Here is a 17,910-nt window from a genome sequence, read left to right on the forward strand (position 1 = left end):
GATCTTCACTGCAGTACGCTCCTTTAACCTTTTTTTGGTGAAGGTTTATCCTCTTTGGTTCTCTGTTAAAATAAAACCTACCAGTCTTATTAGTATCCTCCTGTGTTCTGGTCTTTCTATGTTCTGATCTCCTTCTATGCAACTGCCCAAAACAGTTTTACCAACTGCTCCCCTCTGGGTCATGTCATACTGCATGCATTTCTGCCACTCTCCTAGAAAACCCTGTCTCCTAGGACAAGCTGAGATTGCCATTCCCTTTCCCTCGTCGTAGATTTACAGTACATATTTCCAAGTCAAAAATGAATGCTATCTGGGCCTATGCAGTCTGTCCTATATTATAAACTTTAAAATATTCTGTATCCTACATTTACCTTTTATCACATACAACTTTGGTTTCCTTGAATTTTAGAAGAAGATTTTTTTAAGAATCCATTTATCTTCTGTAGTAGTAATAGTAATAGTAGAAATAATAAAAGCATGCACTTACCATGTGCTAAATAATCATCTTAATCTCTCATGATAATCTGACTATCATCATCCCCAGTTTAGAGATGAGGAAACGAAGGCAAGTTAGGTTATGTAATTTACTCAAGTTAACATAACTGGAAGCAGGCAGAGCTGGGATTCAAACCCAGCTCTGCTTTCACAGCCTGGATGCTTACATCTCTAAGCTCTACTAGCAGATGAGACCAATCGTATCTAGTCTGAACTGGATCTAGTAGTTTTGTTAATGAAACGATGGAAGACGGGGAAAGCATCACAGATATTAAAGATCAGGGTTTTGCAATTCAATGTAATGACACATAACTGGCACTTAAGCAGACACTGCAGGGACTCTCAGAGATCTTTTAGTGTAGTCTACTTCATCATTCCATTAATGAAGGAACAGGGAGCCCAGTGATACTAAAACTCTCAGATCACATAGTTTGTTAGAACCTGGGCTTCTTCACATTTCTTTGTAGAGTTCTTTCCACTGTGATATATACAATGGTCAGTTCATCACAGGAATTTTTTATTTCCAAAAGCAAAAACTTGAACATTGGAACTCTGTTGTACAGAATATTTCTTGAAATAAGTTAAAATAAGATTTAAAAATCTTTCAGGGCTTCCCTGGTGGCGCAGTGGTTGAGAATCTGCCTGCCAATGCAGGGGACGCGGGTTCGAGCCCTGGTCTGGGAAGATCCCACATGCCACGGAGCAACTGGGCCCGTGAGCCACAGCTACTGAGCCTGCGCGTCTGGAGCCTGTGCTCCGCAACAAGAGAGGCCACGACAGTGAGAGGCCCGCGCACCGCGATGAGGAGTGGCCCCACTTGCCACAACTGGAGAAAGCCCTCGCACAGAAACGAAGACCCAACACAGCCAAGAATGAATAAATAAATAAATAATAATTAAAAAAAAAAATCTTTCAGTTAAACATGATGTTATTTTAAAATATTCTAACCAGGGTGATTTTTCAATTTAATTCATCCTGTATTATGATAAGTGTGATTATTTAAAAATTTTAATTTGAAGGTCATTTTTAAAAGCCTAGGCTTTGTTGATTGCTAGATAATTAGTATAATAACTAGCCACTTAAGCTAAGCAAGCTACTTAATTATATTACAGAATTAGAAAACATTTAAAGAAATGGAGAGGGAAGCAATTTTACCTTACTAAATTTTGCTGCATATTTTCTACCTTCATTAAAATTCGGACCCCAGTCTGAGAGTGAATGTAGGCTTTCAACCTGAAATAAAAATGTCATATTAAAGGAAGCAAAACTGATTTTTAGTGTATTTTAAAACTGTGCCTATGGAAACTAAGCATCTATGAGTAGTTAATAATAATACTTAAAATTTATCTATCCAAGCACAGAAAAGGTGTTAAAGATATTTTCCAACCAAGGATCTGTTTTAAAAATTACCTTTCTTCTCTCTGTACAGATTAATCTTGCTAATCTATTTATTTTTTAAAAATGTATCCAATTTGGTGGCAGGTATTCTGTCTTATTGTTAAATATATGACCAGCGATAACAATTAGATTATCGGTAATAAGAGGAAAAGAAACTCAACTCTGGTAGCGGTCCCAAAGGCACCGCTTGATATGTGACATGGATTTGAGTCTGGGCACCACTTTCTATGAAAAGTAGAAGATGAGATTTAACTAGAACTGAATCAGACACTTCAGAATCCACCCAGTTTCAAATTTTAACCAAACCAAGTATTCATAACCTAAGCAGGTATCACCCTGTGAAAAGAAATTCCTGCTCAGAAACACGAATAATTCGTATATTAATAGTTTCCTTTTTTGAGTGCTGCTTACTATGTGCTAGACTCTGTACTAGAACTGTATATATGTAATTTTTTACAAGCTTCGTAACAACTCTATCTAGTAAACATCATCATTCTCATTTCAGTGATGGAAAAAATTAAGGTCCGGAAGTTAAGTAAGTTGGTTCCTGATCACATAGCTAATAAGGGACAAAATTAGCTATTCTAACCCAGATATTCAAAACTGAATCTTTCCACTATGCTATGTTAACCATTTTTGTCCACGGTGTGTTTCTGGACAGGAGGCAGAGTGTGTATTACTCAGTTTTATGAAGACTTGGCTGAAATAGGATTTCCTGTCTTTAACAACTTGGAAACTCAATTTTCAGAGTTTTTAGTTCAACTGTGAAAGGCAGTTTAGTTTAAGGGGTAAGAGTACAGACTCTGACTCCAGACCGCCTGGATTTGAATCCTAGCTTCCCTACTTATTAGCTATATGAAGTCACTTAACCACTTTAAGGCTCAGTTTCCCCATCTGTAAAATAGATATAACGGCAATAATCTACCTTAAAGGGTTATTGTGAGGATTAAATGAATTAATACATTTATTATTATAAGCTTCAAAGAGTAGTATCTGGAATGCAGCAAACAGTGCTAAGTACTGCTGTTATTACTATAACCAAAATCCTCACCCAGAGAATCATCTCTGACTGACAAAGCCTTCAGTACACACCAAGGAAATGGGACAGAAAGTAAACAGTACGGAAACATTACACTCTAATAAAGATATGGCTTTATTTAATAAATATGCATATAGTAAATACCTCAACATTTTTAATAATTTCAGAAAGTTACAAGATTTTTGAAACATACCTTTGACGAATTACAGGATCAGACTTTTCAGGATCAATGTAAGGTCTTAGGATTTCATTAATAGTTTTATCATCTGGTACTCTTCCCAACAAAAACAAAAACAAAACTTATTACTTATAATTTTCTATTAAAGGTGTTAATTTAGAATTACTAAATATTGTGGCTTTAAAAAAATAACTGAACACGGACCTTTTATTTTAGTCTTGGCAAAATATAATATCCTTTTAAGCAAAAACTACTTAGGAAAAAAGCTCAAAAACACTTCTTGGACACATTTAACAAGTCTTAAAAATAATATTTTGAGAAGCACCCTATAAATCAATTATAAAAATACAAAGCCTCATTTAACACACTCCTGTGTTCAAAGATGAAAAGAAAGATATCACAGTGAAATAGATTTGAAAGTTGCAGAAATCAAAAATCTGAAAAAAAGGTTTCAGATGATGCTAGTTTCAGCGCATGTTCAAGTTTATTTATTCTAAATCATAAGACCAGGTTAAAAAATTGATACTACTCTCCCTGGAAACAAAGCATTTTAGGTTTACCAAATTTCCTGTACATATGTATGCACATTGTTTTACACTATAAAGCTGTAGAAACAAAACTAAGACACTGTTTTGAACCAGCAATTTTCCTTAATCATTTATACATATTCATATACACTACTGTGCTACATACCCCACCTGTAAAATATGAGTCCTTTCCCTGTCTTTAGTCTGGCATGCAACCTTAAATAGGAAAGTTCTTCCCTAAAATCCATATGACAATTACAAAGAGAGGACATTTATGCATAATGTGAATATATGCTAAAGATATTATTTAAAAAGCAACTTAAAATTTTCCTAACCCAAGGAATCAAATAGTATATCACCATTCAAATTTTTAAATGACATTTGAAATGTTCATAATCTGAAAAAAGTAGGATAAAAAACTGTTACGCAAATTACTTCCAATTATGAGTATACATATATACATGTCTAAAATCATGTATTTTCTGAGGACACGCTATGATGTTAATAGCAGCAATTTTATCATAGCAGAATTTTGGCTTATTTTTCGTTTCCTATATAACCACCTAGCTTAAGATTCTTCCTCTTGATTAAGCCCTCTTGATTCTCCCTGCATTGCTCTCCTTAACACCTGTCCCCATGCTGAAGTAAACACCATCGTGATTTCTGTGCTAATCATTTCCCTTAGAGTTCTACCACCACTAAAAGTATTCCTAAAAAGTATACTTTCATTTTTTTCATATTTACATACGAAAATCATACTCTGCATTCTTCCTTAACTTGTTTTTCTCACTCAACATTATGTTTGAGATTCATCCACATTGATATGTGTAGATGTAGTTCATTCATTTTCAGTGCTGTGTAGCATTGCATTGTATGAATATACCACACTTAGTTATCCAGTCTACTACTGACATCACATTTAAGTTAACAGTTTATTTCAAATATGGAGACAAAATGAAAACAAGTGAGTTCTTAACAGACAGTTGTGATACTATACCTTTTCTCTACATACACAGCTTGACTCTGAGGAAACTGGAGCTTCACATGCCAACAAAACTGTTGTTTTCTAAGACAGAAAATAATCATGTGGGGATCAAGGTAGACAACAAAAGTCTGAACAAAAAACTGATTTCTTGAATTTTTGTTTTCAGATAATAATTCTAAAAGTATTATTAGAATTTAACGTATTTTTTCTACTAAAAAATATTTTCTCTTTTCTAGGATTTTAGAGGCTATGTTTTTTAAACAATATACTTGCAAGAGGTTTTAAGAGGAAAAAAAATTAGGCAGAGCAGTTCGAAATTCCAAGGACTTCGCATTCTTGAATTAGAAGGCAATTTCTCATAGTTCGGGGGCTTCTGAGATCACTGTGCTACTGCTTGAAGTTTACAAATAAATTTCCTTGTGACTAAAAATAATGAGCTGAAGTCTCTGCCTGACTAGTCTGGAAATTAGGTGAATGAAGTATTGTCTGGTTGAGACCAGCTGGCTGCAGATACACTTCTGAGCCATGAGTACTTGCATTCAGTAGCAAAACAGGAGACAAGTTGGTTGCTAAGCAGAATGCACTCTGAGTTAGTCCCTTGGCTTTCAGTCTAAACTTTGGTTTGATAACAGGATCAACAGTAATAATTCACTAAGTGTGTGATTTTAGAAAAATAGCCATATGCTCTATTTAACATAGTGACACTAGACACCATTCCTTTTTAAAAAAATTTAATGCTCAAAATAGTCAATCCATTACAGAAATTTAAATGTCTTCACTACATGACCGTTTTACATGTTTTCCCTACTTAGAAGAAATTTCTAACAACCCATTGGCAAGTTAATTGCCAGCTGTATGTCCAAGCAATGGCTAGCATCTCCTATAAAACTATCCCTTAGCAGCAAGAGCCCAAAATCTAAAATAATTTTCTTTTAATACAATCTAGTAGAGTATCTCCCACCAAACATTTATATGATTTAAGCAAATTTTTGTCTGAGGACAACTAGCATAAAATCAAGTAAAAATCCTTCTATTAGGATAAGTAATCACAGATTTGGTTAATAACAAGACAGTTTTGAGCACTAGTTAGAGAAAAATATGCTTGATTATGCTTATGTTGATAGTGCCACTTACCACACAAGAAACAAGCATGTTAAGTTTAATATTTTTTTGGATAGAACAAAGTTGTAAAGCACCCTTTACTAATTTAAAGGTCAGATGTCTAAAATCTCAGAGGAAGAAACTTAAAAAAAAAAAATCTGAATGCAAACCACAAAGTTACTGGTTTTAAACAAAGAATTCTTCTAAAATGAAACACCTTGCAATATTTGTTATCTGAGAAACAGGCATCGCATAGTATCACTATCAAGAGGCTGAGAGATACCACATTTCTCTCTTACTATGAAATAAACTGATTTTTTAATCTTAATGCACAATATGGTTTCTTTCTAAATATATTTGTTAAGTTACATGGGGAAGAAAAAAGTTTACCAACTTGTCATCTTGTGGAACTGTAAATCATACTCAATCACCCCAACCATTGCTTGAATAATTTCAAGAACCATTCACCTTTCTTAACATTCAGTAGACCCTAAATACCTTCAGAAAGTACTTAACATTCCAAAAACAAAGAGAGAAAAGCCCTTGAAAATAATTTTATTTGCTGTAGTTAGTTGTGGTTATAAGGAAATCATTCATTACTTTTATTATATATACACTGCTAACTTATGACTATTATAAAAATCTTTCTATATTTGGCCTCAGTTCAAATATGAACAAATCTGAAAAGTACATTTAGTTTTAAAAAAATGTGATGTTGCAATATTTCAAAAACAAAAAGAGAATAAAAACATTCAGTGTACCCATAGTCAGATTTAACCAACTTGTATATTGCCATATTTATATGCTTGAGATACTCTTCTAATAAGAAATATAAGATTATTAGTATGGTTGATGAGTCTTTTTACTGTTCCTTCATCCAATTCTCTTCTCATCATCAGAGGTAACTACTATCCTGAGGTTGGGTGTTTATTTTTGCCATCCATGGTTTTATATTTTTTATATATATATATATATATATATATATATATATACATAGCTATAAACAATACAGTATTTTGTGTGATATCAACATTTATTTCAGCGTTATACTATAAATATCTTATGCTTTGCTTTTCATTTACATTATGCTTTGGAGATTTGTGAAGATACATGTAAATTAGTTCATTAATTTTAACTGCTACATTGTATTCCATTGCATGAAGAATGCTAAAATCTATTTACCTACTCTCTACTGATAGACATTTATGATTGCTTCCAATTTTTTACCATTTGTTCTTGTTCTTCCATATTAAATCACAGTAAAGAAAAAAATAAAAGAATATCCTCAGGGATGGGACCATCATTTACCTTTACTGGTGCAAAGAACTAAAACTTAACTTCATTGAAAAACTGCCTGTACTTTTTTACTCTATGGTAGTGTAAGAGGCATTTGAGAACAGTAATGCAGAGTATAAGATTTAAGTGAGAGTGGACAAAGAGGATGAAGGGTGTTGTATAAAGAATTCCTGAAATGAGTGAGTTAATTATCTCTAAAGTAGGTCTTTAGTTTTCCTGAAATTGATGTGGTTCTGACACAGGCAACCAAATCTCTTCCTGAGTCTGAAAGAATTGAGTTTGTTTCTCATTTTTCGTAAGTATATATAGTGATATATGTCCCACTTAAAAAAACACATACATCAAAATCCCAACAACATTACTTATGAGGGGAACTCTGAGTCCCCCTCTTTTTTGCTTATAAGTTTTCTGAAAGGACAGACTTTGTAAAGGAAAAAATTAAAGTTAATAATGCTTCGGTGAGTATCTTTAGGCATATACGTAATTGTTTCTGTATTTTGGATTATTTTCTAAAGATAGATTCCAAGAAATAGAATCATTAGGATAAAGCTGGGTTTCTCAACCTCAGCAGTGCTGACATTTTGGACCAGATAATTCTATTATGGTTTGAGGGGTGGAGGTACATTGTCTTGTGCGCTGCAAGATGCTTTGCAGCATCCCAGGCCTCTAACCATGAGATGCCACCAGCAACACTCACTCCCTTAGTTGTGACAACCAAAAATGCTCCCAAATATTGCAAATGTCCTCCGGGAGGCAAAATCACTATTTCTGAGAACCACTGGGACAGAGGTTTAAACATTTATTATTGTTCTTAATGCATTAGGACTACTATTCCCTAAATTCAATAAAATGCTTTCAACTATAATAATGTCATTGTGTCCTTGTCATATTTATCAACATTCTCAAGAATGGAAATACGGTACCCAGAATATTCTCGGTCACTTAGGCACCCCAAGGCACTATGTTTAGAGTTTGATAATAGACTGGTGAAGTAACGGTGGCAATCATTAAACCTAATGTTCCCTTCTGGACAACCTGATAAAGTAACAGAAAAACTGACCCCTTCTCTCTGAGTGCCACGAAATTGAAGTAACTATTCATGCACAGCAAAGCCTTTTCTCCTCCTCCCCCAAATATCAACACACACACACACACACACACATTCTCTCTCTCTCTCTCACACACACACACACACACACACATTCTCTCTCTCTCACACACACACACACACACACCCCATGCATTCTCAATGGGGGCAGCATCACCCTAAAAAGGCTGAAAACTGGTTCTTAGGAGGGTTAAAAAAAATCTTATATAGTATAATGGTTTGTGGCCCTTTAGAGGGCCCCTGTACATAAACAGATATATAGAGTATAACTGTGGTATCAAAATATCGGGGGGGGGGGGCGCAATTTGACAGAAAATGTTTAAAAAGCCTCCTTGGGAGGCAATAATGAAAAAAAAGTTGAGAAATACTTACATGTACAAGTATTAAATGATGAAAATAAATATTTTTTATACTTGATTTTAGTGAGTTAATATAGGACACTTATTTAACAACTCTTGCTTACTAGAAACTGTTAAGGATCATTTTCTCCCACAGTTTCAAGAAAGTAATATGTGGATGAAGACACAAATTTGGGGGGGAAGTACTATACCTATATACTCAATTATTCTTCTGACTTCATGACTTCGTATTTACAAGTATGAAGGATATGCCCCAAGCTTTTAACTATGGTTATTTCTTAACATTATGAAAGGACTTAATTCTTACTTTATGTGTCTGTATTAAATAAATTGTTGACATAATGACTGGCTAGTTTTTATAATCAGAAAAATCAAAGATGTTTTCATGGGGAAGTACAGGATGGTAGTCACAGAAAGGACAGGAATAATTTTAACATTCTTTTTAAACTTAAAAACATTTTATTATTGAAAGTGTTATTTTAAGGTGTTTCCTTTTTATCTCAGAAATTATTATCCAACCAGAACTGTCAAATGATTACTTATCTAATTATTTGACAGGTTCAAAGCTATCTTCCTCAAGAAATACGCTACGACTAAGAGTTACATATGGAGGCTGAATTCTAAGAACTAAGATTTCTAATACAAAGTTTAAATGAGCATGAATATTTTTGTTCCTAAAAAAAAAAAATCACCAATTCTCATTCCATTCCATCACTGATTAACCAACATTTACTCAAAAAACACTTCTAAGGGCTTGCTAGGCATTAGGGATGCAAAGAGACTGAGGGGATGAGCCCGAAGCAGACCTCTTTTTAGGGCAGTGAGTCAACCACCAACCCACTGCGTTTTTTCTTCCAAATCACTGTGAGAAGCATATAGAGTTTCACATAAAAGAACCCTGTTCTTTATCGACACTGTACACAGAAAGGATATCCAATATACTGCAATGCCCAGAGGTAGGAGAGGGCAGAGATTAAGTGGACTCTGTTTGAAATCTACTCTTAACAAAATTTATTACTTCATGTGATCTTGAGCAAGAGACACATCTCTGTGCCTCAGGGTTCTCACAGTAAAATGGGGAGAACAGTATTTATATCATAGGATTAAATGAGTACATACACGTCAAGAGCTCAGAACACAATAATCAAAAATGCTAGTTACTATTTTTACCATTGTTATAATTTTACATTCAGTTTAATGTCCTGTGAGTTATGAAGCTTAGAACAGAAATACTGACAGGGCCTTTAACTTAAAATATTGTGCCATGAATTTATAACCAAACTCTACTTACATGGAATTCAGTGTTTATGAAACTGGACATGTGGGCTAATGCCAGATTATAAAGGGCTCTGAATGTTCTGCCAAACAATATGGATTTCATTCCACGGTTAGTGCACTACCAACAAAGGTTTTTAAAGAAGAGGGAAATGAGGGGCTTAGAAGGAGATCTCTCATCCTACTATTTAACTCTAATAACTGTTTCTAGAGTATATTCAGGACACTAACTTTTTAGCCCTTGTTTGTAGTTATTAAGGAAAGTATTTCCTACTACTTTTGAGAAGTTCACTGACATAGTGCAGTTTAAATATGCCTGAAATTTTTACTTATGATTTTTAAATACAGGTGACTCCATGAGGTAAGCTAAAGCTAGATTTTCCACAAGTCTGGTCTTCAGAGTACTATACCACTTATTAAGTTAGAAAAGCCTACAGGTTATGAAGACTACCAGTAGATCCTTTTACCAGAGAGCACTAGCAAGTAGCAATAACAATAGTTATCCCCTGGTATCCTGGGGGAATTGGTTCAGTCCTTCCCCACACTCTGCTGCACAGATACTAAAATTGAAGATGCTCAAGTCCTTTATATAAAATGGTGTAGTATTTGCATATAACCTACACACATCCTTACATATACTTTATTTAAAAAAATTTTATTTTTAAAAATATTTGATTAATTAATTAATTAATTTATATAGGTTGTGCCATGTGGGATCTTTTAGCTGTGGCATGCAGACTTCTTAGCTGCGGCATGCATGTGGGATCTAGTTCCCCAACCAGGGATAGAACCCGGGCGCCCTGCACTGGGAGTGCGGAGTCTTACCCACTTGACCACCAGGGAAGTCCCCTCACATATACTTTAAATCATCTCTAGATTGCTTATAATACCTAATACAACATAAATGCTATGTAAACAGTTGCTGGTGTGCAGCAAATTCAAGTTTTGCTTTTTGGAACCTTCTGGAGATATTTTTCCCCCCAAATATTTTCAATCTGTGGTTGACTGAATCTGTAGATGCAGAACCTGCAGATATAGAGGGCTGACTAGTTTATTAAGTGCCTTTTGAACGTCAGGTATTGTTCTAAATGTTTTATACGTATGAATTTATTTCATTTTTGTAATTCTGTGGGATAAGTGCTACTATTTACAGATGAGAACATTAAGGTAGAGAGAAGTAAGTCACTCCTCCAACATGATTATTCAGCTGGAAGGTGGCAGAGCTGGGATTTGAACCCAGGCAGCAGATTAACTCTAGAGTCTATGCTCCAATCTAGTATACTATTATGAACTTTCCAGAAATGAAAGTTCAATAACAAGCCATGTATTTTTCTGTACTGCTAATTCAAATGGATCTCAATTATATTTTATTTTAAATATTCGCCTCTGTATTTTAAAATCACTTTTAAGAGTTATAGTGGACATTTTGTCTCCTTGGCAACCGTTATCACCATCCTTATTCCTAATCCATAACCATATTTTGATGAATGGATCCCATCCCTGCCTCCAGGACTATACACTTAACTGGCTGGCTTAAGAAAATCACATCATATATCCTCCTGGACACAACGGTTCAGGATTGGGCAGATGACCTAGGCGATCCACTCAAGGTGAATTTCAGGTTTCCTGTTCAGTTATGCTGGGAAAGAAGCATTCCTAAATATTTACCTAAACTGTTATAAGGATTCAGCTGACACCATAGAAGACACAATGGAGAATCAGCAATAAACTGGGTCCTTGAGGATACAATTGAGTCATTGTACCTATTCACCCTGAAGTCCATCCAACCTCAGAACATTCAGTTATGAGAGCCAATAATACACCCTATTTATAGCTCAAACCGGTTTGAACTGAATATTTTATTTCATGCAAAATAAAGCATCCTAACTGTTTGATACAAGGGATTAAATTTTTCTTTCTAGGTGTCATCTTGCATTTCTAAGCAACGGAAAAGATAGACTAATCTGTATATTGTCAACTGTTATAAAATTTGGACACAGCAAATAATACCTGATGGAATTTCAGGAAAAAGGCATTTTGTTCCACTATGGCTTACGAAATCTTATTTTAACTTAAAGCAGAAGGAAAATCTACAAAAATGTGAAACCCTTCAAGAAAAAACAAATGTACAAAATATCTACATAATTCTTCACTCATAGGCATTTTATCTTTTGAAATGTATTTCAAGATCAAAATTTAAAGTTTCAAACATAAACGTAACTATACTTCATAAAAATAATCCATCTATTTTATTAGGATTGGTACCATAGTAAGTGTTTTTGGAAGAGTGAATACAAAGGATCTGTGTAGTTACTTAGCATGGATTAAAATTACTGGAACTGGGGAGAATGAAAACCATAATTTTATGTCTCACATCATTATGAAAATACTTTGAAAAGTTCCAGTTATATATTATATTTTGCTCTTTTAAAAATCAGTTTCACTACTACATGATAATAGGAAACAGGTTAAGTACGTGGTATTGGCTTCAGTACACAGTATATTAAGAAAATGGATATAGTAGGTAAAGATCGAAATGGAAAAGTACATTTTGCTTCAAATAACTGTAAATACTTGAGCACTTAATAAAGCAGTTCTCCACTGGGAGTGGCATCAATCTCATTTGGAAGTGGCTAGGCAGTTTTGATTGTTCCAAGGCTGGGAAGCACTTTAGGCATATAGTGGGCGGGGACCAGAAATGCTAACCTTCCTGTGATGCACGGGACAGTCCCACACAACAAAAATTGTCCTGTTCAAAATGCCAATTGAGCCCCTACTAAGAAACACCAGAACACAGAAAGGATAGCAGATATATGCATAACAAAAACTGAATACCAGCACTAAATGCCAGCATCTGTTTCACATTAACTTTGGAGAAAATATGTACTATAGGAACTCTGGCAAAGGCGAAATAATGGAGAAGATGAGCTACCATGTGTACTTTCACAGATGTCTAGGAAATATGAAAGGGGAAGATGCTCTAGGATTAAGAATATAACCAGCCTGGGTACATTTAGTTGAATACATTAGGAAATCAGGTGGGGACAACTATGAAGATCCACTATTTAGTATGGATCCCTTAGAGGAACAGGAACATATTCTGCTTAAAGTATGACTCTATCTCAACTCCCTGGCTTGGCATATAAGGTCCTGCAAGGCCCAGCCCCAGTGGGGCTCTCTCCAGTCTTATCCCCTACCACTTCCCAACTCCCACCCTAGTTTCTAGATATACCAGACTACTTACATTGTCTTCAATTTGCTACTCTTTTTGCATCTGATATTCTCACCATAAGACTATCCTTCCCTCTGTCTGGATAAAACCCTAGACTTAAAAACTCCTCCTTGTCCTTCAATAATTTGCTCAAATTCTATCTTCTCTTGGGAGGACTTTCCAGTCCCCAGCTCTTAAGGAATAACACTTCCCCAAGGCTGGGGCACTGAGCCCTCCTTCGTGCTCCCACAACGCTCCATGTATCTTCCATCAGAGCATTCACCACACTACGTTATGAGAGTTTGCTGTCTTGTCTTCCCACTGAACTACTTGAGAAGAAGGACAGTGACTTACTGGCATATAGGTCAGTGGTTTTCAGGTAGAGATAAACATAAGAATCACCTAGTGCCTTTTTTTTTTAAAATTAAAGACAAATTTTTTTTAGAGCCCTTTAGGTGCACAGCAAAATCAAGAGGAAGGTACAGAGATTTCCCATATATCCTCTGCCCCTACATATGCACAGCCTCATCTGGTTCTTTTATAATGTAAAGATACCTAAGCTCTACCCTAGGCTCAATGACTTAGGAATTCTGTTGGTCAGGCCCAGGTATCTGCATTTTGAAATTGTCCCAGTTAATTCTGATGTATACTCTAGATTGAAAACCATTTACACAAAACTGGCACATTATTGTCCGCATCTTACAAATTAGGAAATGGGCACAGAGAGGTAAACAACTTGCCAAGAAAACTCCCTTACACATAAAAATTAAATTAAATTTTGTCATGTTTAATACAAAATAAACATTTGAAAATTATTAAATATATTATTATTCCTCTTTTAAAAAGTAAAGACACTGAGGAAGACCCTTCATTATTTTGGGTAATGAGAAATACTTGAAAGAGATATTTCCAACTGCCTGAAAAGTAGCCATTTCAAATGGGGGGGGGGGATAAAAAAAGGAAGGTAATTTTAGGCCATGGAATAGAGTACAACACTTGAGAGCTTCAGGCAGTCCATCCACAGCCACATGAGATGACAGATTTCACCTACTGGCAACTCTGCCTATGACCAGTGAAGGTATCTCTGAGCTAATGACTCCTGTGGGTACAAGAAGCATTAAAAGATTCTGAGCAGGCAACCATCATACTAAAAACATGCTTTACGAAGATGTATCTGGCATCAGTGTATAAGAGTGCCTGAGGTGAGAAGACACTGAAGGTAGGGAGAGCTCTTAGAAGTTCCCCAATAGTCCCAGGTGAGACAAGATGGGCCTGAATGGGAGGAGACAGCTGATAGATGCTGCAGTGAAGGAAGTGGAAAGGGACTCATTCCTGAGGCATATCATGAAGAAGCAGACTTGGTGACCGAGGAAGGACTTCCCTAACTGAACCAGTATGGGGACCCTGATATGATCAAGAACGTTTGGTTTCCATTTGTATCAATGCTGGCTAATTGTTGCTGTGGAAAGATATACCCTCTGTGATGCTGTGGCATAACGACCTCCTACTTACCACTGTCTACATGGCCCCAGTAAGGAAATACCTGATTGACTGAGGAACCATTAGAAAACCAGTGTGAAAGAATAGAAGTGTAAAGTCCTTGCTGTTGCTCTGAAATTTTTTCATCAGACTGTATCAAAGCAGTTATCGGAGAGAAACCATAGAGCTAATCATTTTTAATTCGTTAACAAGTTTATACTGAGCACCTATTATGTAATCCCCCCAAATCTACCTCTCACCATGACCACAACTGCTAAATCCATTTCATTTTCCTTTACTCTTTTCTGAAGTTAGTTTGCAACAAAGTACAAACCTATACTACTTATAAGACACCATACTCCCCAAAAAAAACCAAACCCACAAAAACAAAACCAAAAAACCTGTGCTTTAAGAAATGTATCGCCACATAATTGTTTAAAGAAAAAAGTGCTACTGACATTAATACAGAGGTGGATAGGTATATCATCGCAATAAAATTTGAATGCTGTAATTTTATCCAAAGAGCAAAAAGTAATTTAAAAATTTTTTTATTGAAGTAGAGTTGATTTACAATGCTGTGCCAATCTCTGCTGTACAGCAAAGTGACTCAGTTACACACATATAGACGTTCTTACAAAAAGTAATTTTAAGAATCTGTAAAAGGTTATTTCTTTACAAGAGAGACATCTAGTGGCTAGCTTCTAAAATAGGACTGGAGCTCAGATAGTAATTCACACTGTTGTTTAATAATGGGCACAATTCTACTATCTTAATACTCTAGGTTTAAGAGAGACCCCTAGACAGAGAGCCTAAGAACTCTGGGCCAAAAGGAAGATAGCAACTCAGTTCTAAGCTGACAGTTGTAAAGGAATGAAGAAGGACTGGGCTGCTTAGAAATGAGGGTCGAGGTCATGTGGAGACAAACTGCCAGGAGATGAAGGTCAAAAGTTGGGTCCATTCCTAGGGAATGGGAGGTCAGACCACACAAGAGAGTACATGCCTGGTGTTAAGCTAAAGATATTATTGGGGAGGAGTCTCTCAATCCAATTCTTTTTTCCAAATGACAAGTCAAACTATATTCCCCCTCACTGCTGAATCCTCAGACCCAAATAGCCAGGAAAATAAAATGAGGGACTTAAGTAACCAAATGAGATGTGATATTCAAACACAACCAAGATAATCTCCAGGTTTGCTATCCATGGCTTTCTGTGGCAAAACACTAAAACACAACTGAAAAGATGCAGCCATGGATAAAAACATGGAATTTTATATGACAGTATCAGAATACTTTTCAAAGACTATTGAATATATTTACAACTCAAAATGTATAATGGTCCTGCCCACATCCATCAATATCTTTTAAAATTATTTTAAAAATTCATTTATTTATTCTTAAAATAAGTATTACATGCACATGGTCTAAAATTCAAAAAAGGTACAAAAGGGCACGTAATTCCCATCCCTGTTGCCCTCTACCCAATTTCCCTCCCATAAGATAACTACTATTAATAGTTTATAATATAAGTATATACAGATATAACCTTTACTTTTCACACAATGGTAGCACACAATGAACACAGTTCTGTATCTATCTTTATTCACTTAGTATTTCTGGCAACTATTCCATATTCATACATTTAGAGCTGCTGAATTTTTTCCCCATTTTAAAGGCGTACCATAATTTATTTAAGCAGTCCACTATTGATGGATATTTAGATTCATACTACTCTTTTGCTATTACAAACAATGTTGCACTGAATATCCTTGTACATATTTCATTTTCCATATGTATGGTTATATATATCAGATAAATTCCTAAAAGTAGAATTGTTAGGTGAACAAGTAATTATCATGCCTTCCTGATCCATCTGTCTTCGACAACTGACCTTCCCTTTGTTTGGGGCCACTATTTATTTTAAGCAATTAGGGCAACTTGGCAGAGAAGATCATCTGAAAACTCTCTCAAGGCACACAATAAGAAACCCTGGAGAAATACAGCAAACATACTGAGCTCATCAGAAAGTATGAAAAATTTTCAGGGGCCAAAAGGAAGCAGGAACTAAAAACCATAGTGGAATATGGAAGCTACACCTGCTCTGGAGGCCTTTGCCTCCAAGTAATCAAGAGGCTTGGTAACCAAAAGGCTTATGTTTCAACAGCCACTGCGGGACATGAGACAAGATACTGATCTCACATAAGCTGGAGACCTCAAACTGAGATCACTGCATAAAACTATGCAGTGAAAGAGTGAACCAGAAAAATTCTGGCAACCAGCAAAGGGAGACAATGAGGAAACCTGTCCACCTCAGCTTGAGGTCTAGGGAGAGAGAAAGGTATAGGAGGTCGGGGAAAGGTTTCAATTGAGAATGAATAACTATCGACTCCTCAAATGGGTTTGGGGTTCAAATTATTACCAGCAGTATAGTCTGATACACTTCAGACTAAGAAATTAAAGAGGGTCCTGGATTGGTTCGATGGGTATCTGGCATAAGCAAATGCATACCACCTCCTGCATGAACTTGAGTTCACAATTACATTTTAGAAAACAATAAGGAAACAAGCCATCCAAATGAAGAGTCAGCAGAAACAGCAGACAGCAGTAACAAATTTCCAAGAAATCCAGACAGAATTATTTACACAAATAACAAATGCACTAAATTATTGAATAAAAAGGGAGGTTAAAACATGAGAAAGGAATACATTCTACCTAAAAGACCAGACAGATTTGGGAAAGGAACAGAACTTCTAGAAATGAAAAGTGTAACTGAAACAAACAAACAAAAAGCCCATGGGCTAAAGATCAGATTAATTAGACACAGCTAAGGAGGGAAAGTGACTTGGTTGATACACCTGAATGAATTACCCAGAATGTAGGTAAGACGGACAAAGAAATAAAAAATTAAGATAATGTATTAGAATCTTCCAGAATTATGCAGAAAGCAGAGCAAATCCAAAGGAAGATAAATCACCCCAAAGACAAAAGTGAAGAACTTAAAAGCAACTGACATAGAAAGATTGTATAAAACATCAGTGTTCTCAAAAATGGCAAAAGAAGTGAGAAAACAGTGGAATAAATAAACTGAAGTACTAAAATAAATGTCAACTTGAGATACTTCATATTCAGCTAAACTATCATTCAAAAGTAAGGGTGACCTATATGATTCATATATATGAAATTTTAAAACAGGCAAAATTCATCTTCAGGGTGAAAATTAGAATAGGTTATCTGAGGAGGAGAGGAGATAACTAGGAAAAACCTTTCTTGGGTGATGGTAATATTTTATATATTTACAGGGACTGGGTTATACTAGTATATGCATTTGTCAAAACTCAACAAATATACACTTAAGATTTGTGCATTTCATGGCCTGTAAATTTTACGTCAACAGGAAAAGTGAGCTTCATATCTTTCGGACAACTATTTAAACTCCAACATTATTTTTTTCACTGAACATACTC

General features: G+C 35.4%; 1 protein-coding gene across 1 annotated transcript in view; it reads right to left on the minus strand.

Moving 5' to 3' along the window:
- The window catches only part of ZNHIT6 (zinc finger HIT-type containing 6), a 58,144-nt gene that overhangs the window by 23,017 nt on the left and 17,217 nt on the right, over positions 1 to 17,910 (minus strand). The window contains exons 6-8 of the mRNA XM_036868702.1: positions 4,635 to 4,703; positions 3,126 to 3,206; positions 1,651 to 1,728 (exon numbers count right to left, since the gene is read on the minus strand). Coding sequence (XP_036724597.1) covers positions 1,651 to 1,728; positions 3,126 to 3,206; positions 4,635 to 4,703 — 228 coding nt within the window. The remainder of the gene's footprint in view (positions 1 to 1,650; positions 1,729 to 3,125; positions 3,207 to 4,634; positions 4,704 to 17,910) is intronic.

This window comes from Balaenoptera musculus, chromosome 1 (assembly GCF_009873245.2).
Source record: "Balaenoptera musculus isolate JJ_BM4_2016_0621 chromosome 1, mBalMus1.pri.v3, whole genome shotgun sequence".
In the NCBI taxonomy this organism is placed as follows: domain Eukaryota; kingdom Metazoa; phylum Chordata; class Mammalia; order Artiodactyla; family Balaenopteridae; genus Balaenoptera; species Balaenoptera musculus.